Below are 23259 nucleotides of genomic sequence, written 5' to 3' on the forward strand. Positions count from 1 at the left end.
CCTTCGCCCTTCTGTGTATTTGTTCTTTTGGTGGACGAGCTGCGTGCGCCTTTTTTTTCCGACGTCCACTCTTACACGCTGTTTTTCCTTGTCCTACCCCTTTTTGTTGGTTCATCTGTGTTCTGTTTGGAAAGGTAGAGAAGGCGAGGACACGGGCGAGGCAGTGCGCAGAGATACGTACATACACGCATACGTGTGATCGCTGCGAGCTCAAAGGAGCGACCAGGGCACCATGATGGCAAGTGGTGACTACATCTACGTCAATGACCTTGATGATGGAGGTCTGATAGGCGCAACGGTGCGGCGTCATGAGCACAGCAGCTCCCTTTTTGTGGGCGTTACGCACGACAGTGCCGGAGAGTCACAATCGCAGTACGACTACCTGGATGGGTCCCTGGTGGGGAGCTACGACGGAAGAGGCGATGGGGTACTCACCGCGCTGGAGCTTGAGGACTTTGTCGGGGTCGATGGCAGCAATTTGGCCAGCGTACTATCGGAGAGCAACTCTGCCTTTGACATCGGCGCCGAGGAGGCCAACATGCAGACGCAGACACCGAGTGTGGCGAGCCGGTCCGTGAGCGGTGCTGACTTTGATACGCTGCCCATCACACTCATGGCTAAGCAGCCCATCGAGGTGCCACATGCAGTATCGGCGTCGGTACCGAAACCTGCAGCGCCGAACTCAGCCGTTTCAGCGCGCCACCTCAACCTCAGAATCAGCACGGTAGCAGACCTGAAGCGTCCTTCAACACCGGATAAGTATTTTGAAAATTTCGGAGGTGCCTCGGGCCTGGCGGTGGGGCACAACAACACAGCCAACTTCAGTGGTAACACCAGCAGCGGCGTTGCTCACCACCCAAGCGCGAAGGACACGAGCAGCCACCGTACCAAAAACGCAATCGTGACAGCTGCCGGCAAGGGGGTAGTCACGGCTGGCCATACATCAAAATTTTCCACGCTGCATCCTGGAACAGCCGCCGCTGGTGTGCCAACACATCCTTCAGCGCCACCCCCGTTGCACCCCTTTCCCTCAGTTTCAGAGCCACACAACGATAGCGAGGGGTTCAGTTTTGGCATCGACACTTTCTTACACGGCAACCAGCTTGGGTTTGGTCGTCAGCCATCCTTCAAACGGCTCACACCGGTCGTACAGGTCGAGTTGAAGAAGCCCTACTTTCTCTTGCACTTCGGGGACGGCGACACAAACACCACTGCCGCTGGCGCTGCTGCTGGTGCGGCGGTGGGGAAAGGGCATCCTGCGGCGAGTGCGTCCGACACGAACCTGCACGCCGCTCCTGCTGCGGACCGGAATGCAGAAGAGTTCAGTACGTGGCTCGAGGCACTGGAGCCGAAGGCGGCGGGGTTGTTGGCATGTGCGCGTGGCGGCCCCTGCACGACGCACACGGGCTCCACAATTGGGGAGAACTTCAAGCGAGAGGTGGACGCCTTCATGAAGAATCTGCTTGGTGACTACGATATGTTCGCCGGCGCCACGTCCGTGGTAACGGTGAACCACTCATCCGCCTCGGGTGTCTCTCAGTTGTTGGTAGGAGGCAGCGGGCCCCTGAACAGGCGGCGAGGCAGCGCTCCGTCTTGCCCCGGAGACTCCCAACCAGCAGACCTGGACGCGTTTCTGGGCGATGCGAGCACCCTCACCCCTCCTCTGCGATCCCCTACCTTAGTGGTGGGGCAGGCGAAGCAACGGCCTAGGGAGTCAGGTGCCATTGGTGCTCACAACTCGCTTGTAGGTTCACCGACGCTGAAGACGGCAGTGCCAACGACGATGACTGCCGGCACCCTCTTCGGCGGTGGAGGAGGGAAGGGCAACACTGGCGCCTACACAAGATCCAGCGCTACCGCCTCGGCATCACCGCAACCACCGACCCGGGAGAATGCGACAAAATGCCGTCGACACGTCTGGAGCACCTCCCTCGAGCCCAGCAAAAGCACATCGGCGGCTGTGAACGGCGATGTTGTGCCGGATCCCACCTCTGCGCCGGCTACCGAGGCTTTATCAAGGATGAATTTCTCCAAGGTCACCGCAAAACCGACCAATGGACAGCCAGCGCAGCGTTCCCATGTGAAGGCCGCATCGCAGACGGTGGCAGCTATGACTTGCGTGTCACCACACGCCTCGAAAGTGGCGACTCGCGCCTCTGTCGCGGGGGCTGCGAAGCCAGCGGCCGGGAAGGCCACCACCGCTTCTTCAAAGCCCGACGGAAGCGTTGGCGTTGTTGCACAGGCGCGTGACTCGGCATCCCCTAGCACCGCGACGCCGTACCCTTACATGGATGAAGATCTCTTGGCGGGTGGCTACATGACAGGGCCGCCGCAGCTCATCCGCTTTCCAATAGAGAGCAGCCCCACCGTATTGCCCGCGGCCCGCGTCGCAATGGAGGCCCTCTTCACCAACAAGGAGAGCTGGGAGCGCAGTGGCAGCAACACGAGTGACGTCGTCGCCTTGGCTGCGCGTGGTTGCCGCTCCTCGCTGGTGGACGGGCACACCAGCGCGCCGCAGCAGCGACTCTCGCTGCTCCAGCAGAAGCTGCGCCCGTCTCGGCACAACCATGCACGCGGGCACGGCGACATCAAGACTACCACAGACTCTAATGGTGCAGGCATGACAGCATCAGGGGCACTACAGCCAGCGCCGGATACCAGCCCTCGTGAAGGCTCGCAAGAATCTCCGATACCATCTTGGAACGATCCGTACGGTCGCGCCGCGACTTCCTTGCCTTCGGAGTCGGTTACTGCGGTATCCAGCAAAACACGACTAGACAGCCGCAGAAACGGTGACAGTACCCTGGGCGACGCGGGTAAAACATTCCTCTGTTTCGAGGCGGTGACCGGCGCAGAGGACTTGGTGGACAGGGGCGGCACGCGTACGAACGTGTTGCCACCGCCCATGTTCCTTGGTCACAACACCAGCGCACAGCAGGGCATGACTGCCAACAACAGTACCTCCGGCTCTGGCGCCACTGGCAGCCATCTTCACTGCATCTGCAAGAGTGTTGAGGCCACGACGCCTGCTGGATGGACGCGGCGCTCGTCGCTGGGACCTGTCGCGGACCCAGTAACGGTGGGGCCTATCGAAGTGAAGAGGGGTCTACCTATTCCCCAGCAGCCGTCGTCCCCTAGCCGGCGGGCGTCTGCCAGCCGAACCGACTGTGAGGCGGCAACAAGTGGGGAGCACGGCGCGGCAGCGACCCCGCCGCGGCGACGTCTCACAGAGTTCCGCAACGGCGACTACATGCTGCCTGCCTTCTTGCCCAAGTCCAGCGTCTCTACCACCACCGCCGAGGATTCGCATTTGGAAGCGTTGAAGCAGCGGAGCCGCGACCAGCAGACGCAGCAGGCCAACGAGGAGCGGCGGCAGCGCATACAGGCCTTCATGTCAAAGCGGAAGGCCGAAAAACAGCTGGAGGAGCTGCGGCGCCGCAAGTTGCTGGTGCAGGAGGGGAAGCTAGAGATATGCTGTGAGATGCAGGAGCAACAGCGCATCCTGGAGGCCATCCCGGACTTGGAGACGTCCGGAACTGTCGGGAGTGGGCTGAACGCCATCAAGGCGGCGAAGCGCGTGAGCAGGTCGTCCACGCCGCGCGATCGAGCAGTGCGGCAGTCGGTTTCGGCTGCCGGCTTCATTCCCAAGGCGGCAATGGTCGCAACCGTCAGTAGCCCCCACATCGAGGTGACCGCACCTGCCGTAGTAGACACCATCCTTCCCGCTGGACGTGGAAAGGGCAACGGTGCGGTAGCCAAAACCAACGTGCGCGCAGTGGTGGTGTTCACAAGCGGCTCTGGCGCTGAGAAAGGCGGTGTGCCTGTGACAGTCAAGGATGATGGCAACGGGCGACGGCGCAGCAGCAGCAGCAGCATCGCCCCGAGCACGGCCGCGTCGGGGCTATTCAACGGGGGAACGGTGGGGGTTGTGGAACTGAGTGAGAGCAGTAAGACGCTCAAGGTGCAGCAGCCAGAGGAGCGGACGCGCTTCTTCTCCGTGGACGAGTTTTTGCGCATCAGTGACGCTGAGGCGCCAAAGCAGGTCGAGCGGCCCGTCAGCACGAGGAGCAGCGGCGTTATGGCTGGGGTGCTGTCGAACGGTGCATTGCCGCGGCGACGTTTGTCGTCGTTAACGCTGACGGAGATGAACCGCAAGTTTCTGGCTGGTGTGAACGTGGCGCTGTTGCTCGCGAGCACCGAGAAGGCGCATCACGCCTCACTCACGGCGATTCGGGAGGTGGTGGAGGGAGTGCTGTCGCACATGCCTCCCCACGGGGAACTCTTTGCCTCCATCGCGTTCGTCGCCGGTGGCAACACGCAGGACCTGTTGCGTGACCCCGAACGCGTAGTGCGCTCGACCTTCTCGACATCGCCGCTCTTTGGCCCCACACTGGACGATGTCACCTACGTGGCAGTGACGGGAATCGGCCACCTTTCAGCGATGGTGACAGAGTCGTACAAGCGGTGCGACTTGGCGGCTCAGCGGCAGCAACCTAGTGCTGGCCTCCTTGTGATGTCGCTGCTGCTGAAGCAGCCGCGCGGCAGCGACGTTTTGCTGTCCTCGTACTTGATCACAGACGCGGGGTGCGACGGCAGCACCTACGTGGCGGCCTTGCGCAAGGCACAGCACACCCCATTTGCGCTCTTCCACTCTGCGCTGGGCGGGCCGACGTTGACGACGGCGCTGATGTCGGTGGACGTCGACGACACGGCGACGATGGTGCCGCTTCTGAATGTGCAGCAGCGACTGGCTAGTGTTACCAATAAGCCGTGTCACGTGGGAAGTGTTCGGCGCTTCTTGGAGCTAGCGCAGCAGGAGCTGCAGAACCGCGTGGAAGACGGGAGGTCGGGCAGGAGGCGGAACTCCGGCACCACCATAACGAAGGTGACGTCAGAGCGGCGGCGGAACAGCGTCAGCATCTCTAGCCACAACAGTGTGAGCGACAGCACCAGTTGTCCACCGTCGTTAAGTGGGCACCGGGGACGAAGGCAGCACCCTGGGACCCGAGCACAGCTGCACAAGCGGCTTTTGGAGCAGGTTGCGACGGCGCAGAGCATCCTCAACGACCCCGCCGGCTATCGGCCGAAGGCGGCGCGGGAGACGTCGCAGGTCCGGCGCGCTAGGGTGCTTACGTCGATGGCGCCCGCGCCAACATCTGCCGCACCGCCACTGTTGGAGGCGACGCCCTCGCGGGCGCAGCGGCGCAGCTCAGACGACGGCGCGATGCGGAATCTGGACCTGGCGGGACTGCGCAAGCGTTTGTCGACGGACAAGGCGCCAGCCACCGTCGACACGGTACTGCTGCCGTCGCACGGCACTGGTTCTGCCCTAGCGCGCAAGAATTCCCCGTCATCTACCGCCGTGGAGGAACCGCCGATACAGCTCACGGAGCTGCTAGTCACGCGCCACCGAAGCGATGCGCCGAATGTCGAGCCGGACGCGAGCGCCACGGCAAAGGCACCACTGTCACCAGCGACCACGCCTGCCAACCATCAGATTGCGCGATTCCGTCCCCTGCAGAACTCTTTACCACCGGCAGGGCGCAGCAACGCCAGCATGTCGTTGAGTACTGCGTACGTGCGCCGCGGGAACGACGACGGGGCCGCTCCACACAAGACATGGTTTATGAACTTCGAGGATCTGGGTGACAGCACCACTGCGTCCGTAGGCAGCAGACCCGGTGCGGGCACGTTGCTGAAGAAAGGCAAGCGAGAGGAGTTGCAAGATCTGCCACTGTCCCCAGCACCGACAATGGCAGGCAAGCCACTTCAAGAACGTTGCATCGCGGGCGACGAGTTGAGGCGGCGTGGCGAACCGGCGTTGGCCTGCAGTGCAGACGGGTTGACGCAACGGCTGATGTGTGTGCCACCGGGTGTAGGGAGCAGGCGTGTGGGTGCAGGCCAGAAAGGGCTGCTCGCGGCCCCTACGCGGATCGGGTCGAATGGGCCAAAGTGGCCCAGCATAGCCGCCATGGACCCCGGCGATATCCCGCTAGCTCCGTGCGTTGACTCCATCGACTCCTCGCTTGTACACGACGTCCCGGTGTCGGCGCGGCAGAGTTCGACGGCGCACGACGGCGAGAAGACGCCGATCCCGACGTCGACAAAGGTGCGCACTCTCGTCATTGTTGACCCACGCTGCTGCGAGACGTCGAACGTGACGTATGATAACACAATGGTGATTGCCACCACCGACGACGACTTTGAGGAATATGACGTGGACGAGGTGCGCGAGGTGGCACCGGCGCAGGAGTCGATCCAGGCGGACCTGCTGACAGAGCTCTGTAAAACACTGCTTCTCGGCGGCAACGCCTCCATTCTCGGCGCTGAGAGTCGTCCGACCGGCGTCTGTGCACAGGTGCTCAAGTCCGTCGTGCACACGATCTTTGCAGACATGAACCGCGAGGGGACGCATCGCAGAGGACGTCTCAACGTCTCCATTGTGAAGGTGAAGGGGGAGTCTGTTGTCGACCTCCTCAAGGACTCCGGCGAAGCGCAGAAGCTCGTCATTGCCATTTCGCCCCTGTTCGGTTCCTGCGTCCACGGTGTCACCTACTCTAATATCACGAACTCGGCCACTTTCGACGCCACGATTGACGCCGCGCTGCGCCGCGCCGCCTCTGACGACAACGGCCGCGACTACGGCTTCCTCTTCTGCTCTCTCATTTTCAAGCTGCAGCTAGAGGAGGAGGGAGACGTGCTCGTGTGCTCGCTGGTGGCAACCTTCGCCGGCGAGCACGTCGGGCTCTACACATCCGTCCTAGACCGCAGTCCTCTCGTACCGCGCGCGTTGTTCCACTACGCCCTCGGCGGTCCCAGCTACACGATCGCGCTGCTCGGCATCGGCAGCGAGGAGTCTCGCGTTAACCAGATGCTGCAGGTGCAGCGGCGCTTGGGTGAGGTGAGCAACCGCGCGACGCACCCGGGCAGTGTGGGGAAGTTTGTGGCCGGCATCCGTAACGATTTGACGCCGAAACTGATCGCCAAGTACGAAAGCACGCATGACCAGGCTGAACGAGCGGCAACGAAGGAGATGATTGGCCGCCTGGCGGAGATGGTGAAGGATGCAGACGCGCTTCTCCACGACTTTGACCACCACCAGCCCAAGGCCTACCTGCACGAGGACCAGGAGCGGAGGACGGCACCGGCAGGCACGGCGGCCGTCAACGGCCCCGATCCAGGTTCACCTGCCATGGCAGCGCCACGCAGGAACAACGCGAACAACGCGAACAGCGCTAACGACTCCAACTGGACGAACAAAGCCTCCGCTGCCAGTGCCGTGGCGGCCACAGCGCCGCCGGCCACCAGCCGACCGGCCACGCAGCGCTCGTTGCCGTGCATCACCGCGGTGAACCCGGGGGGCGAGGGGGACCACATCCAGTCGCTGGTATGTTTCGAGCAGGCGCTGATGGGCGCCGGCTCGGTCGCTGTGCACGGCAACTCGATCCTTTGCACGAGCCAGGGAGGAATGCGGTACGACAGCGACGAGGTGATCGTGTGCGACGAGTCGCATCGGTGCTTGTCGTCGAGACTCATGGATCAGCTGGTCGCTAAGTTCCTTGCCGGCTATCACACGGGCTTACTCGCCGCTGACAGCAGCTATAGCGCGTTCACGCCGCTGATGCTGCGCTGCATCGCTAACAGCATCCTGGACGAGATGCTCGGACGCGAGGTAGGGCCACGTGAGGGCATGACCTCCTCCGCCTCCTTCAAACCACCCACGGTGACGGGCGAGCTGTACGTTTCCATTGCGCTCATCAAGGATGAAGTGACAGCTGACCTGCTGCCCACCGACGCCGACGCGACGTACCACCGTTTCGAGATGGAGCACACGCCTCTCTACGGCCCCCGCGTTGTCGGTGTAGCATCGCACCTCGTCTCCACACCGCAGGACTTTGACCACTTCCTAGCGGTGGCCATCGACAATGCCGATCCGGCACTGCAGTCGGCAGATCCAGGCATCATGGTGGTCCTGCTGTCCCTAACCCAGCGTGTGACGAAGCCCACGAAGGATGTGCTGGTGTCGTCGCTTTTGTGCACGGCCGTCTTCGACGCCGTTCATCATTACGAGCGGGTGCTGGGGGGCGATACGAGCGAACCGTTGGAGTTGTTCCACAACATTCTCCGCGGGCCGTGTTTCACCGTCGCGGTGTTTGGCATCAGCGATGAAGAGGAGAACCCCGGCAAGCTGCTGCGCGCGCTTCACGGTATTACCCAAGCGCGCAACCACCCTGCGGAGGTGAATAGTGTGTCGCGGCACATCCGAGAGCTGCAGCGCGGCATCGTGAAGCTGAAGGAGCGCATGACCCCTTCATCCAACGAGGAGGAGAAAGAGTATATTCTGAGCCGCGTTAAGGTCGCCGAGCATCTGCTGGCCGACGCGGAGGTGCTGCAGCGCAACACCCTTTCCTCCATGCAGCCACGCCCCTTCGTCCCGCTTGGCGGCCCACCCCACTTGCGGGCATAGGCGGGTTCAGAAATGTGTGTATGCCGGCCTGTGTGTGCCTTGACCCTACGTTATCGACGATGTCTGCCACTGTCTCTCTGTCTCTTCATCGCTTCATTGGTTTTATGCTTGCTTTGTGCCTCTTTCACCCTTACGTGCTTCTGCCTCTCTCTCGCTGTTTTTTTTTCGTTCGTTGTCTTACCCACAGTGTGATGTGCATTCTCTTTCTCTCTCACTGTATTATATGTATGTGTATGTGTGTATGCGTTTTGCCTCTCTGCGTGTGGGTCGCTGTCCTCAGGAACGCGCGCCATACTCTCTTCCTTTCCTCTTCAATCGTTTCGTTCTTCCTCACTCTACTGTTTGCTGTCTTGTCACTCCGCTCCTCATGTATCAGGTGCGTTGCCGTTCTCTCTCTCTGCGCGTGTGTGTGTGTGTGTGTGTGTGATGTGCCTCTCTCTTCTTTTCCCGATCTCGTGTGTTCCCTCTTCGCCCTCTCTTGTTTTCTCCTTTTTCTCTGTCTTCGCTTTCTCGCACCCGGTGTGTGTGAGTGCCGATGCTCTTCCCACGCCGTCATTGCTTCCCTCACGTGCCCCCTTCCCCTCAACCGTATCTCATTCCGTGTGCGCGCGCTTTTTTGAACTCCTTTTGCTGTTGTTCGCCGTCTTGCTCCTTACATGCGCGACAGAGACGCGCGTCGCTGTCTGCTTCGCTCGCCCTCGCCCTCTGTGGGTCTTTTTATTGACGCTTCGTTGCTCTTCTTCACCCCTTCTTTGGCGAAGCGCACTTCTCGTCTTCCTCGTCTCCGCACATGCTCGTTCGTGCCTTGGTTAGGCATGGCGGTGGTGACGTACAAAAAAGAAGTTGCTTGCACTCGGAGAGAGCTGCCCGGGCCGCCTCCTCCGACCGCTTCAAAGAGAAAGGACGGAAACAACAACAACTGAGCACGCGCTCAGACGCACGGGGCGATACAATCCTGCGTGCGCACGCGTACTTGAGCTTCTCAAACAGAGACACGGCGGAGGCACCCACTCTCCGACACACACGCACACGTATATATATATATATATTCCTTGAACCCATTCGTTCGGTGTCTCGTGTCTTTCATCGTTGTCTCTCCCTCTCTCCCTCGGTTGCTTCACACGCATTGCTACGCTGCACGTGCTTGGAGGCGAAGAGGATGCGAATCAGCTGGAAAGCGAAAGAAAAAGCGGAAGCGACATGATGAGAAAAGAGAAGCGTACGTCCGGATGAGCGGAGAGGGGCAGCCGTTCATTTTTGTTTTATGTAGCAGATTTGACCAGCAAACGAACAGCAGAGGATAACGCCAGCGCATCGAGTCGGTGCTCCCTCGGCGTGTCTAAGCACACACGTATGGCGCCCATACGCATTCTGCGCGCTCGTACGTGTGCCCGGGTGTTACCAACGGATGACGAGGCTCATCGTCAGCGTTGAACACGGCCGGAACGACTCACTGCGTCAGCAACCGCGAGCTCACACGTAGTGGAGGAGGTCCGCTGGATTGAGCGCGCTCAAGCACTCGCAGCGTTTCCGGAGTGCAACGTTTTACCTCTTTCTGCCGACTTCTAGCTCTCATCTTTCGCCGCTTTTCTCGTTCGGTGTGGATCTTTCTCCCTCTCTCGCTTTCGCATTTCCACCCACGCACATGGGACATGCCGCATGCGCATCGCTTCCTGTGAGCCGTTCGGCGACGTCCACGTCGTATCTTTCCACCGAGCCGTGCGCAGGACACTCAAGGCTGCATACGAACCCAGACGCGCGTAGGTTGCGTACCGCTGACTGGTTATCAGAAGAGCAACACCGAAAGGAAAACGCATGTAAACAAGGCAGCAGCGGTTGAGGTCACCTTTGAAAACAAGGAAGATAGAGCGTCAACGGACAATACACGCGTGCGCAGGGAAGAGTTGTAAGTGAGGCCAACTTGGAAGAGATCATGAAGAGAAGCGAAAGTGAAAAAAAGACGAGCACAAGCTTTTACACACCTACACACACCGAGGAGTGCAACGACGACCAACACCCACATCGCGTGCGTGCGTCTGTCCGACTCCCAGCGCCGGTCGTGCTTTGCTTCTTTTTCTTGTTTTCTATCGCTTCTCCGTCGCGCTGTTCGACTCTCATCTCTCACATCTCTTTCTTCGCTTTCGAGTGGCTTGCCCGCCACGCCTTGCCAACGATCAGATAGAGGACACACACACACACACACAAACAAAAAAGGCATCGGGCCTTTTTTCGTCGTCTCCATTACCGCCATTCTACCATCTCACTACATCACAAGCGTTTTTCCAGTTCATCCTCAACCCCTTTACAATACACACGCGCCGTTCACTGCCACCTCCAGCCCATTGGCTGATTGTACCCCCTCCCCTTCTCCCCTTCTCCCCTTCCCTCAGAACCCCCTTCCTAACTGCACTTTTTTTTTCTTTCTTACGCGTGCGCTGTCGATCACTCTCTCACTCTCTCACTCTCTCACTCTCTCTCTGTCTTGTGGACTTTCCTTTTTTGTCTGAGACTCCGACGACTACGGAGCTTTTTTTTCGGGTTTCTTTCTAGGTTTATTTTATTTAATTTCTTTCCATTGCATACCATCCCTTCCCCTCCCCTCCCCTCCTCCCCCTTCCAGCACACCCCTCTGTTCCTTTCTCACTATTCTGTTCTTCTTTCTATTGCTGTCATTGCTGTGAAAAAGAATATATAGATATATATTGATATATATATATATATGGATATGGTGCTGCTGATGCCGGTGGTAAAACAGCTCTTGCACTAGTCCTGCTTCTCACTCTCGCCTTTGCTTGCGCGTAGGCGTGTGTGCTCTTGTTTGACGGCGTTTCCTTGTCATTTTCCTTCTCGCCCCTTTTGCCCATTTTCCCTGCACCTCGTCGTCTACACACCTCTTTGTGTCGTTCTGTCTGCCTGTGTCGGGATTTTGCGCTCTCGTGCTCTCTCGTTCTCTTTCTCTGTCTAGCTCCCTTCGCTACACCTATTCAGCCCCCCTCCCCCTTCTTACGTCTCCTCCCTTCCACATCTACTGGGGTGTGCTCCCGGATTCATCTCTCCACCCGTCCCGTGCGTTTTCTCAGCACCCGGTGTTTCCTGTCTTTTTTATTGCCTCTGTAGCCTCTTTCTTCGTCGGTGCGTTTCTTTGTGGTACGTTGCGCGTGTGCTTCCTCCTCAGCGGGACTGTCGAGGTCACTAGTGTGAGTTCAGCAAGAGAGCGATCGGCCCCCCTTCTCCTCGCCACAGTGGACAGCGTGCGTCGCGTACAGGTACGAGGGGGGGAGTGACACCAGGTAGGTTCAACGCCGTACAACAAGTGCACACGGAGAGTCCTACATCCAAGAACAAAGCACAAACCCTTTTTTTCAGAGCAACAGCGCGATCGAAAGCCAGCAGGGCACCGATCGTCACAAGATTGAGGTGTCTTTTTGTTTGCTTGTTTGCGGTGTTTCACTGTCGTGCTCTGGAGGACATCGTTGCTAAAAGATTGCCGGCGTGCGTCTTGTCTGCACAAGGGCCACCTTCTCTTACTCATCCTTTTTCGTTTTTGCTCCCCGCCCCTCCGTTACCTTTTTCGGTGTACGGAGAGTCCTTATCGCATGTGCACACGCATTTCGCACAAGCATACACACATTGCTGCAAACATTGCATACCCCCCCCACCTCCCTCCCCACCCCGCCTATACTATCTCATATAGTTTCGCGTACAGTACAGGAACGAGTCTTGCACCAGTCACCCGCGCACGCCTATTCACACATACGTGGGCGCCATCATACCTCCAAAAGAGCAGGGTCAAACGCCGTTTTGTTTTCACAGCACACGAAAGCCCTCTCATTTTTTTTTTTGCACGTGTGCTCCTTTGTCTCACTTCGTTTTCTCCCTGCCTCCGCTCTTTTTTTTTTCCAGGAGTCTCCGTGTCTGTGTGTCTGTCTCCCGCTCTTTCTGTTTCCCTTTCGTCGATCATTGATTGCTGCGGAGGATCCCCCCGATTTGGTGGTTGTTCTCTTTCCCCCCTCCTCGATTTCTTTTTTGTTACTTGCTGTGGAGTTTTTGTTTACGTGTCTGTCTCTGTGTGTGTGTGTGTCTTCTGTTACGTGTTTGCTTTTTTGTTTCTCCTTTCATTTTCTCGGGTGGCGGTGATCCATCATCATCTCGATCTTTTTTTTCCTTGGTGTGCGATTCTCTTCTCGCTTGCCGTTTTTTTTTTGTGTTGTTGTTTTCGGCGTAGAACTACTTCCCCCCTCTTGTTTCGTTTTTTTGTGTGTTGTGTGTGTCCGCCTCGTTTGCTTTATTCCTGTCGTACTGTCTTTGCTGTGTCTTGGCTTGTGCATCAGCCGCAGCCTTGGCCCGCTGTCGTTCCCGTCTCTTCTGTTTTCTTATGTCCTCTTTTCATTGTCGCCCATCCGTACGTGTGCAGGTGTGACCTCGAGCTTTTGCGTGGCAAGCGGCCTCATCCAACGATCTTTCTTTGCATAAAGCTATCTCGATCTCTATATTTTGTGTCTTTGGAGAAACAATTCGGACTATTTTTTTTGTCGTTCGCTTATATGTAAGCGGACGCTTCTTCTTTTTTTCTTTTCATGGTGGCTTTGGTCCTTTGTTTCCCACTATCTCGGATCATTTCTCTTGCCCTCGTTTTATGTTCCGTTTTTTTTTGTGGTCCATCAAGCAAGTACGCTGCCGGGGGAACGGAGACTCTCTTCTCTCTCTTATTTTTTATTGCTTCCGCTTTTCTTCCCCCCCCCGTCCCCATTCTCTTCGCATCTTTCTGAGGTGCAGCACATTGTATGCTGTTCTTTACATATATCGTCCCTGCTAAGTGCGTACCTTCTCCCCTTTGTAAACAACAGCAGCCGCAACAACAAGCACTTTGTCGTCTTGTTCCTCCATCCCCCCATCCCTCCCATCTCTTTCTGGCCCATCGCCGTCCTTTAGCGTTGTGTGTCTGTGTGTCTGTGTGTGTGTGTGTGTGTGTGAATCATTGCGCGCACGTGGGTGTGTGCGTGCGTGGACGTGCCTGCGCCGTGACGGCAGCACGAGGCGGCAACGGTCGACAAGGAGAAGTCGTGGCCACCCACCAATATCTTCACCACCGCCTTCTAGTAGATTTGTTTTGCTTCTCGCGCTCGTTTTCTTTTCATTGTCGCGCTTATCAACTGCATCGGTGGAGGGGTGTTCCTGGGCAACTTTGTGTTCTCGTCTCCGTTTCGTTTCTCATCCCTCTCCACTCGCTCGCTTTGTTGCCCTCCTTTTGATTTTTTTTAGGCGCCTTCCATTTTCCGTCATTCCACATCGCGTCTGCGGGGATGCAGAACGCTCACTCGACAGCGTCTCAGTTTACTGCCTCGCGGCCGTCTTGTGAGACGTTCGGGTCGCACTCCACTTTGCAGGGGAGCACTGAATTGCAGCAGCAGCATCAGCCCCCCTCATCGAAGAGGGGGCCGGCGGGCAGCAGCAGCGGTAGCCCCAGGTGCACGGTACCAGAGAGTGACGATGATGCTCTCGCCTACGCCTTGAGCGACGGGTGCTATATGCCTCTCTGGGAAGAGGTAGAGTCGCCGCCATCGCTCCGGCCGCTTCCTCAGCCTTTCGCCGTTTTGCGTGACACACAGTTGCCCACCGGCTCACGCAGCAATGCAAACGACCCAGGTGGCCTCTCGCCGCCGTCGACTGTTGACGACCGGATGCTCTTGTCGTCGCAGCGGGAAGGATCTGGCCGTGGGCCTGATTGTCATTGGTGTCATTCGCAGGCGTTGCAGACTCCGAAGGGTGAGGCAGATCTCATGGCATGGAAGATGACCTCTAGAACGACGCAGCTCCAGAAACTGAGTGACACCAGCAATACCGAGAGCGGGACCGGCACAGCGTCCTTCTTCCCGAGTGGCCCAATGCTCGCGAAGTCATCCTCGTCGAGTGCCGGACAGAGCGTCTCCAGCGGTGGGTCTCCGTGTGCCGCGTGGCCTCTATCGTGGAGGGGCACGCCCGGTGATTGCGGACGCCCGACCAGGGACTCCCCACACGCGAATAAGGCTCTGAGGAGTGGTGACCCTATGACGCAGGTGTGTCCGTCTTCTTCGGCAGTCCGTCGAAGCGTTTCTCCCATAGCAAGCAATCGAGGCTTGCTGTCTCCGATGCGAGTCTCACCGCAAGGGTCTGGCATGCCGGCTGCTGGTGCTGCTCACCACGCTACAAGCAGCAGACGCAGCGACGTCTCCTCGATCCACACACACATGTCGCGCATCAAGAGCGTCGACAATTTCGACTACGGCTTGCAGGCGCTCGGCTTTCCTGTCGAGGACTGCCGCCGCGTCTCGAAGGCGTCCGCAAGGATGCGAGGAGAGTGCAGCAGCGGCGACTTTGGCAGCTTTCTCATGGTGGCGTCTACCAGGTCTGGCATCAACGATGAGGGCGGCAACAGTCTCCGCAACACCGCTTCCAGGACTGGCTTCACCGCAGGAGGCGGCGCCAGCAAAGCTGGCGCATCGTCGCTCCCGCCGCTTACACGCAGGCAATCTGAGCTGCCGCTGACCTTGTCCGGCTTGCGTGACGCCTTTCCTTCAGCATTTTTTGGCTTCTCTAGTCTGCCGCCTCGCTCGAGCAAGAGCGTCAGCGCGGCAACTTCCTCCTCAACAGCGCAGACCTCCACGTCGACCAGCTTGTTGAAGACCCTCTCGAGAACGATGGTCCCGACAGCCATTGAGACTGAGCGGCCGGTGCCAACCGGTGACGGTCTCTTCTCACCTGTCGCGCCTGGTGCACTTCGAACTTCTGCTGGCGCGGCCGCAGCGCGTCCGCAGCTAGGAGGTGCCAGCGAGCGAAGCTTCTCCACTAGCGTTTCCCCCGCAGAAGCGGTTGCGACTCCGCCGAGTGCGTCGCGTAGTAGAAGTGGCAGCAGTGGCGGTCTCGTGTCAGCATCGTTTCGCTCCATCCTGCAGTCGCGTCGTCTTCCATATAAACTTGACGTCGTGTATGGAGATCTCGCGCACAGCTCTAGTAACTTCACCGGCAATAAATCACCACGCAGAGGCGCTGGACATGGCAGCTCTTCCAACGGCCCTGTGGCCGGTTGCGGTGGAGGTGGTGCCACCGGGTTCCGCTCTACAGCGAAGTGGTGGAGTGCGACGGATCAATCTAAGAGGGGCGACGATCGTGGCACACTCGTTGTTGTCGAGAGTGAGGAGAGGGACTCGCTGTCTGCAACGCGCCGGATGTCCAGCTCGTTCGTGTGGCCATTTGGCGAGGACGACTTTCAGGACTATGACGCACTCGGATCACTGGCGGTGTCGCCGAGCAACAGCAGCAGCAGCCCGAGCGACGGCAGCTCCTCCTTTGGTGAGGCGGACCTGGGTCTTACCCTCGAGGGGGGTACGGCCACGCCGCGGCAACTGCGACGCCAACTCGACGGCCTCGGTGGTGGCGGCAGTTTCACCCTCGAAGCGCCGGCTGATGGTGGTGTGCAGCTAGTAAAGGGAACGGGCAGGCGCAGTTGGCGAGACAGCATCTGGGCAGGCGGCGATTACGGCAGCAGTTCGGAGGAGCGCCGCCTGCCGCATCGCTCCCGAGACACCTTCCCCTCCTTCAAAGACAGCAGCGCCAACTGCTCGCGCGGCTTCAGCAGCCTCGCGCTGTCGTCGTTTATGCGGCATGCGGGGTCCACCAGCCTCAAGGGAATGGTGTGGGACTCCTTCGCCTCCTCCCCTGTGGCGCCGTCAAACCCCGTCAACGGGTCTGCCCAGGACACCTCTTCTCCGCGGTCGACGTCGGTTAGGACGGCCGTGATGGCGAGCGAGAACGGCCGGATGGATGGCCTCTCGCACCCTTCTCTTTTCCAGGGTACGAGTAGCACAGCCGCCGGAACGCAAACGCTGCCGCTCGCCATCGTCCCCGCTACCAGTATTGCTGTCCGCACCTCCATACATCCCATTGAGGTCCCCGCCCAGATTTCACCGCTGACGATTCGTGGCGGTGCATCCAAGAGCACGGCCTCCGAGGCCGTGACGAGTGAGGCGAGGCCGAACCACCAAGTACCGCGGCTACCGATGAACGTGGGATCGGCTGCCGGTTTGGCACACCAGAAGCAGGCGCGACAAGTCGCCGCGACTGGGCCAGACGGCGTTAGCAGCAGCAACGGGACCGCCGATGCGCCAGCAGAGCTCGTCCGTGCTGGTGTATTGCGATGGTCAAAACCCCTTCAAACTTCGGGCATGAACCTCAACGCTGTGCCCCCGTCACACGAGGCGACGGCTGCACACTCCGCCCGTCGCACGCAGGATGAGCTTTCGGCCTCGGGGCCTCCAGCTCCGAGGCCAACGGAATGGTTCGACGTGCGGGGGTTGACCGTGCTTGAATGCTGTGGAGCAGCGGCAAAGAACGCGCCCCCGACAGCGCGGGTTTTCGCGGTGGATGGTGGCTACACGGTGCGCATAGTCCAGGGCAACTTGGCCGGTGACTGCCAGACGGACGAGTGCGTCCAGCGGTGCGCTACTGCTATGACTGCCGCCAGCGAGGCGAACGCCCCTGACAAGGCCAACGCCGCCGCAGCGTCGCCGCCGCTTCCCTCCGTGCTGATTGACACGGCTGTTACGCGCTTCATCGAGGGTGGTGAAAATGCGATTGCGATAGTCATGGACACAGTGGAGGACTTTGTGCAGCGGCGGCAGGTTGCCGCGGCGGCGGCCGCCGTAAGTTTACAGGACAGGATGTGTGGTCGAGGTGGCTCGGCTTCCTCGTCTTCGCTCTCCCCTCCAGCGCTGTCGACTCACGTGGCAACGTTTCCGACAGCGAGCGTGGCACGGGCACTGTGCATCCGCGTCGTGAAGACCTTTCTTTCCTTCAAGGACACGCAAGCCAAGACACACCCGGACTGTGTGGCTGACTTGAAGGTGGCTGTTGCGCTGGTGCCGGCTAGCCTGCCGCCGAACTCTCCACCGACACTAAGGCCTGCGTCGACGCCCACAGTGTGCGCCAGCTCGCCTCCGGGGATTTCTCCCTACGCTGCTGAGAAAAGCGTCTTCTACGATGTGATCTACACCGCCTGCACTCGCGACACCGGCTGTCGCCCACTCGAAGTGGCCACGTCACCGGTCTTCGGCGCGTGTCTGAATGAGTGCCAGTGGCACGTGGTTGAGGGCGAATCGGACATTGCTGTCGTCTTCGAGCGGACGCAGAGCTTTGCTGAGGTCGCTCGCGGGTGGCAGCAGCAGCGTCAGGGCTTCCTGTACATCCAATTCCTCCATCAGTACTTCATTCCGGATGTGGCTGCCGCCCGCGGTGCGGGTGCGGCGAGGTTGCCGATGTTCAAGCAGCGGGGAGACAGTCGGCACGGCGATATCATCGTCTCCTCCTTTACCATCACCACCTCTCCCTACTCAAGCGTGTTCGAGGCCATTCTTGACCAGCGCGCCGACACGCCGTGGCCACTTCTGGGTTACGCGCTGGGGAAAGGGCCCTGCACCGTGCTGGCGGTGGTGAACGTGCACGAGGAGGACGAAGAAGCGGCATACCCATTGAGCATTCTGCAGCGACTAAAGTCAATGCAGCACCCGCGACCGCGGTGCGGCAGCATGCGCTCCTACATCACGGAGCAGCGCAACAAAATCGCAGACCTCAAGTGGCGTTTGGCCAGCATAACAGAGTCTCGGTCAGAGACGCAGGCCACTATCAAGCGCTTGATGCTCCTCACCTCGAAGCTCGAGTGCGGCGCGAAGGATGCCGAGGATTTCCTGTCGGACCCCAAGTCTGCTCACGTGCCAGTATACGTAGACGCGCGAAAGGCAGTCCCTGAGGTCGGTGGCGCGGACCCGCTTGTCCACACTTTCTCACCGACGTGCGAGACGCCTCAAGTGCTGGCCCTGGTGCAGCATTACTCTCCAGTCACCGGCTTCGCCTCGTACTCACCTAGAGCCGTATCGTCTCGGCTCAGGGAAACGACAGCGCGGTGGCTCACCTCTCCGGCGCGAACGTCGCCGATGGACTCGACCGCATCACGCACGGTGCCGCTGACGGCGCAGCTGTCTTTAACCCACTCCACTCATTTCCAGGTAGCCGAGATCACCTCGCTTAGTGCGGCCAACACCTCGGAAGTCGACTGGCAGCGGTGCGCGACGTGGCGCCGCCTCAGCGAGCGCTTTCGAAGCGGCTTCAATGCCACCGTGGCCGTGGTGCAGGAGTCCGCCGGGGAGAACCGTGCGTGGTCGTCGCGGGTGATACTCGAACTGGTCCGCGGCGTGCTCAAGGATTCGTGGGGAGGAGTCTCCAACACGCCCACGAAAGCTGGGGATGGTGACTATCCGTCGCTCGCCTTGCGTCAGGTGGTGCGGGTCGCAGCGTCTGTCTACCACTGCAGCGACTCGGCTGTCGCCGATCTGCTCCGCACCTCCACTACAAGTCACATAGCCACTAGTGCTTCCGTCCTCGGCGCGGTGTCCTTCGCACCGGCCAAGATGGCTGTGCGGCCGCTCGCCGGCGCGTGCGCACCAGTGAACGTGCCAAGCAAACCGATCACCTCGCTTGGGGAGTTGGAGACACTCTTGCGCGAGGCGCTCGAGCGCCTGCGTGTTGCGCAGGCTGCCGCAGAAGATGCAGCGCCGCACGATGGCGTGCAGGACGCACTCACGCGGCAGTGCCTGCTTGCGCCGGGGTACACCGTCGTGAGCATCGAGCTTACGCAGCAGGTGACAGCGGCTCACCGCTGCTCGCACGCGAGCATTGATGCGGAGCACTCTGTCAACGACAGCGAGGATGTGTACGTGAGCACTCTGACGGTTGTAAACCTTGGCGGCCACTACGCGTTGCTGTCGGAGGCAATCAGGGCAAGCGCCGCGGCAGGCGACAGGCACGAGGACGACCCTATCGCACCTTATGCGAGGAGAAGGGTAGGAACGATACCTGCAACCTCTAGTGGCGCGGCGCCGTTGGCAGCTAGGGCCCTGCTCGCGCGCCTCCTCATGCACCGTCGCCACATGGTCGTGTGCGCTGTGGCCTTGCCTGCTGTTCCGACGCTTGAGACGGCGGATCAGCTGCTGTGCACTGTGAGAGACTTCGTAAAACATGTGGCGAACCAGGCCGCAACGGGGGCGCCGTCGCTCGGCAGTGTGCAGCACTTCATCGCTCACCTGAGAGCTGTTCTGCGCGTAGCAGAGCACAGACACGGTGGTGTGAGCTACTCGCTCATTAGCATCCGCGACGCGGTGAAGCGCGCCTTTGCCGTCTTGCGCGACCCGCGCAGCGTAGCCTTCACCTTCTATCCATTCACGCCGGAAGATGCGGAGGCACTGGCGCCGCCTGCGTCACCGCTGCGCGTCGACCGAGCTGCAGATGAATCGGCATCTGTGAGGGAGTGCGGGTCATCGGATGGCCTCACCAGTGGCACCGTGCTCATCATCAGCGGCGGTGACGGTCGCAGGACGCCGACGTCGTCGTCGCCAGCGACGGAAAATGAAGGGCTGCGCGTGCCGTGTGCGGCCGTGCCGAAGGCGACGCCAATGAAAGGTACGCGCCCTAGCAGGGGAGAGCACGGCTCCTTCGACTGCCGTGCCGTCGGTAACGCGATGAGTGTGTGCACGGCGCTTCTGGGAAACGCGGCCACCTACTACGGCATTTGCTACGACCGCAAGGAGGATCCTCTACTGCTGTGCCGCGACTTGACGATGTCTTTCTGCCGATCAGCGCCGCGGAATCGGCTATGCGCCCTCACCACTGCCACTCCGGTGACCACGACGGCGCGCACCGAGGTGCCGCACCCCAGCGACATCAGGGAGAAGGACGAGGACAAGCAGGTGACGGTGCCGAGTGTGCTGGTGCTCAATGCGGCCACCACCAGCGCGCATGTCCATCAATGCGGCACATGGGTACGCGTCCCCGTCCCCACCACGCTGCCCCCGGCGCCAGCACAGCCACAGTACTTCTCATTAGGCGCAGATGAGCTGGTCCGCATCAAGCCCACGTCGATGGGCATGAAGAGCTCACGGCTAATGCGAGCCGTGTCGTGTGTGTCGCGTGGGCGAACGGCAGCGTTGCTTCTATCAGACACGGAGTCGTGTGATGCGACGTCATCGATTGCGTGGCTGACGCTGCGCACCGTGATAGGTGGCATCTTCCACTCGCTCAGTGTGAAGGAGGTGGAAGGGGTGCGGCACTGCGCGGCAATGCGAGCCTTCCTGATTGAGCAGGACAGCAAGGACGTGTTTGCCGACTTGCTGGCGCCGAACCTGACCCCCGCGCACCCGCGACAGCCGCTGACTCGACTCGATTACTCACCCTTCTGCGGCCCCGTCCCGTCGGACACGACTGCCGTGCCTGTGAAGGATTTGCAGGACGTGAACGTGGCGCTCACTTCTGTGCTGCTTGGTGCTCGCCTGGCTCATGAGTCGGCCACTTTAACGGCCGCGGAGCAGCTACAGGGCTGCATCGTTCTGCATCTCACGTTCCACCAGTACGTCCCGGCAACAGCTAGCGTCCTTGCCGACGTAGTGGTGTCGTCGCTGTGGTGTGTGCACATGGGATCCAGCTTCGGCTGGATGGAGGCGTTGCACAAGGCACCGAGCACTGCCACCGGTGCGTTGCTGCGCTACTGGTTGGGGGGCCCCTGTTACACTACCGCCATCGCCGGATTTTCCCGGTATGTGGGGGTCCGTGCAGCGACGTGGCGTGCCATCATCGACACCCAACAGCGTGTGAGCCTGATTGTGCTGCGGATGCCGCGCTTTGGCAGCGTCCGTGCCTACATGGACTACCTCAGCGAGACTCTGGCCAGGTGCACGAAAAAGGCACCAGCGGCAGCGAAGTTGTGTGGCGAGCTGGGAGGCGCTGTGAGCGTCACGGACACTTCAAGCGCATCCGCCGCCTCGCCGCCGAGTCCGAAGTGGAAGTGCGACGGCTCACCGAAGATGGTTGCCGGCGTGACGGAGGCGGTGGTGCGGGTGATGGTGTTGCTAGAGGAGGCGCAGCGCATAATTGGCCGCAGTGGCAAGGACGGCATCACTCCAACGAAGCAGCTAGGGTTACTGGCGCATGACGAGAGCATGTTTGCTGCCTTAGACACCGTTTGAGGAGGCGGTGTGTATGTGTGTGTGGGGGGGGGAGGAGGGGCGGTGGTAGAGTTGACTGTCGGAAGACAAGATGGGGGGGGGCGTAGTCCTTTACGCGCCATTTACCTTTCTCTGTCTTTTTCTGTCTTTCTCTACCTTTTTTTTCTCGCGCTTCGCTTGTTGTTTGTGAGCGTGTACGTTTGGCGGTAGGTGTAGGAGCGCAGTTGACGCTGCTGATGGGTACGCTTTTCCGGCTTGCTTTGTGTTGGCCTCCCGTCTCAACAGTCGACGCGTAATCCACCTGTGCGCGACATTCTCTGCCATCAGATCTGGATGACTTGCAGTGCCCATCGCTACGGCGACTACTACCATCCGTCGATCCATTCCCTCAGGTAAAAGTTCGTCGAAGGGAGGCGGGGCGGTCAGCGCCCGTCGTCCCTATTTCTCCTCTGGGCTTGAATATCCGTGGATGAAGTGGAGGGATGGAGAGATTGCTCAGACGCTGCTGACGTTTTACAGGCTGGCAAGTGGCAACTGTCGACGAGGGGGGGGGTCATCCCCTTTTCGTATGGTCCACAACAGGGCCGCGAAGGGGAGTTGTGTGATACAACAATCCTCCTCTAACCCGCATGGGCTCTTGCGACTGTCCTCTTTACTCGCACAATGTTGCAGCTACAAGTCACACCTCTTGCTTATGTGCTGTCCCCCTCCCCCTCCCCTCTTTCTCCACGCGACACGCCGGTTAAACGAAACGAAACCCCCACACCCTCACCTTGCGTGTTCATCAAGTTTCATGCCTCCCTCACCTTGCTCCGCTACGTGCCGGAGGCGGGGGAGGGAGGCGGAAAATGCATAGTGGGGGACGGTCGTGAAGGATGCTGTTCTTGTCAGTTTCTCCGTTCCTACGATTTTATTTCGTTCCATCCGGGTGTGGACAGGGGATCCCCACTTGGCACGGGGCTTTTCTCACACACGTTCCTCTGTCGTTTCCATCTCCCTTCGAGTACCGTTGTCGTTGGGCGTTGTGCACGTTAGGCAAGTTCGCTCTTGCCGCTTTCTAGGGGGTACACTTTTGCTTTTCAGTTGTCTTCGACTCAAGGCGCGTGCGGCGCGTACACGGGAGCCGTCTTTTTTTAGTGCCTCATGGAACCCCGCGCGCCCTGCGTTGGGGTGCGCAGATGCGTGCAGGTTATGCATATATGCGCTTGTGGCTTTCTGTGGTCGCACGTGTGGCTCTCAGCGTTTTTCCGCCTCTCTGCAGTTCCCTTCTTTTTTTCGCCGCTTGGTCGGGCATGTAGTCTTCTTCCACCCCCTTGCTGAACGCACCTCCAAATCCGTGCTCCTTCCAATTTGAGTAGTCGGCCCTTTTCCGATGCCAAGGGGTGCTCAGGCTTTATCGTTGCGAGGGCAGGGACCGCCGCAAGCGCCAGTGCGCCTGCCTCGGAAGCGATCGTTTCCTCCATCAAGACCGTCTGTTCTTACGGAGGAAGGGGGCCGGTTGCTCGCATTCAACATTGCGAAGGGAATTTTGTGCTGCTCAGTCAGTAGCGCAGCGAAAGGCGGTGGGAAAACGATGATAGCGCCGGAAAGTGCGTCATCTTGTGCTGGGTTGTCATTACCGCTGTAAATAATTTCCCAGTCACTTCACCCCGCTGGCTTACCGGCCGTGGCCGGGCTCGGTGTGCGGGTGGGCTCGAAGCAGCAGTGCCAAAGGGGAAAACGCTTGCTGAACAAGAAATGGATAACTGAAATGCGTGCGCGCGGAAG

At 59.8% G+C, this 23259-nt stretch overlaps 2 protein-coding genes across 2 annotated transcripts; both read left to right on the forward strand.

The window, feature by feature from the left end:
* Window positions 1-232: 232 nt before the first annotated feature.
* Window positions 233-8467, forward strand: LMXM_32_2890 (conserved hypothetical protein; the record flags this gene model as incomplete). Its single annotated transcript, XM_003878498.1, has 1 exon — window positions 233-8467. The coding sequence occupies one exon, from the start codon at window positions 233-235 to the stop codon at window positions 8465-8467; it is 8235 nt and encodes a 2744-aa protein (XP_003878547.1).
* Window positions 8468-14352: 5885 nt separating this feature from the next.
* LMXM_32_2900 (hypothetical protein, unknown function) lies at window positions 14353-21513 on the forward strand (the record flags this gene model as incomplete). The annotated part of the gene is made up of 1 exon (XM_003878499.1): window positions 14353-21513. One exon carries the CDS (start codon window positions 14353-14355, stop codon window positions 21511-21513), a length of 7161 nt encoding a protein of 2386 aa, XP_003878548.1.
* Between the last annotated feature and the right edge of the window lie 1746 nt (window positions 21514-23259).

Source organism: Leishmania mexicana, chromosome 32, assembly GCF_000234665.1.
Source record: "Leishmania mexicana MHOM/GT/2001/U1103 complete genome, chromosome 32".
Lineage (NCBI taxonomy): Eukaryota > Euglenozoa > Kinetoplastea > Trypanosomatida > Trypanosomatidae > Leishmania > Leishmania mexicana.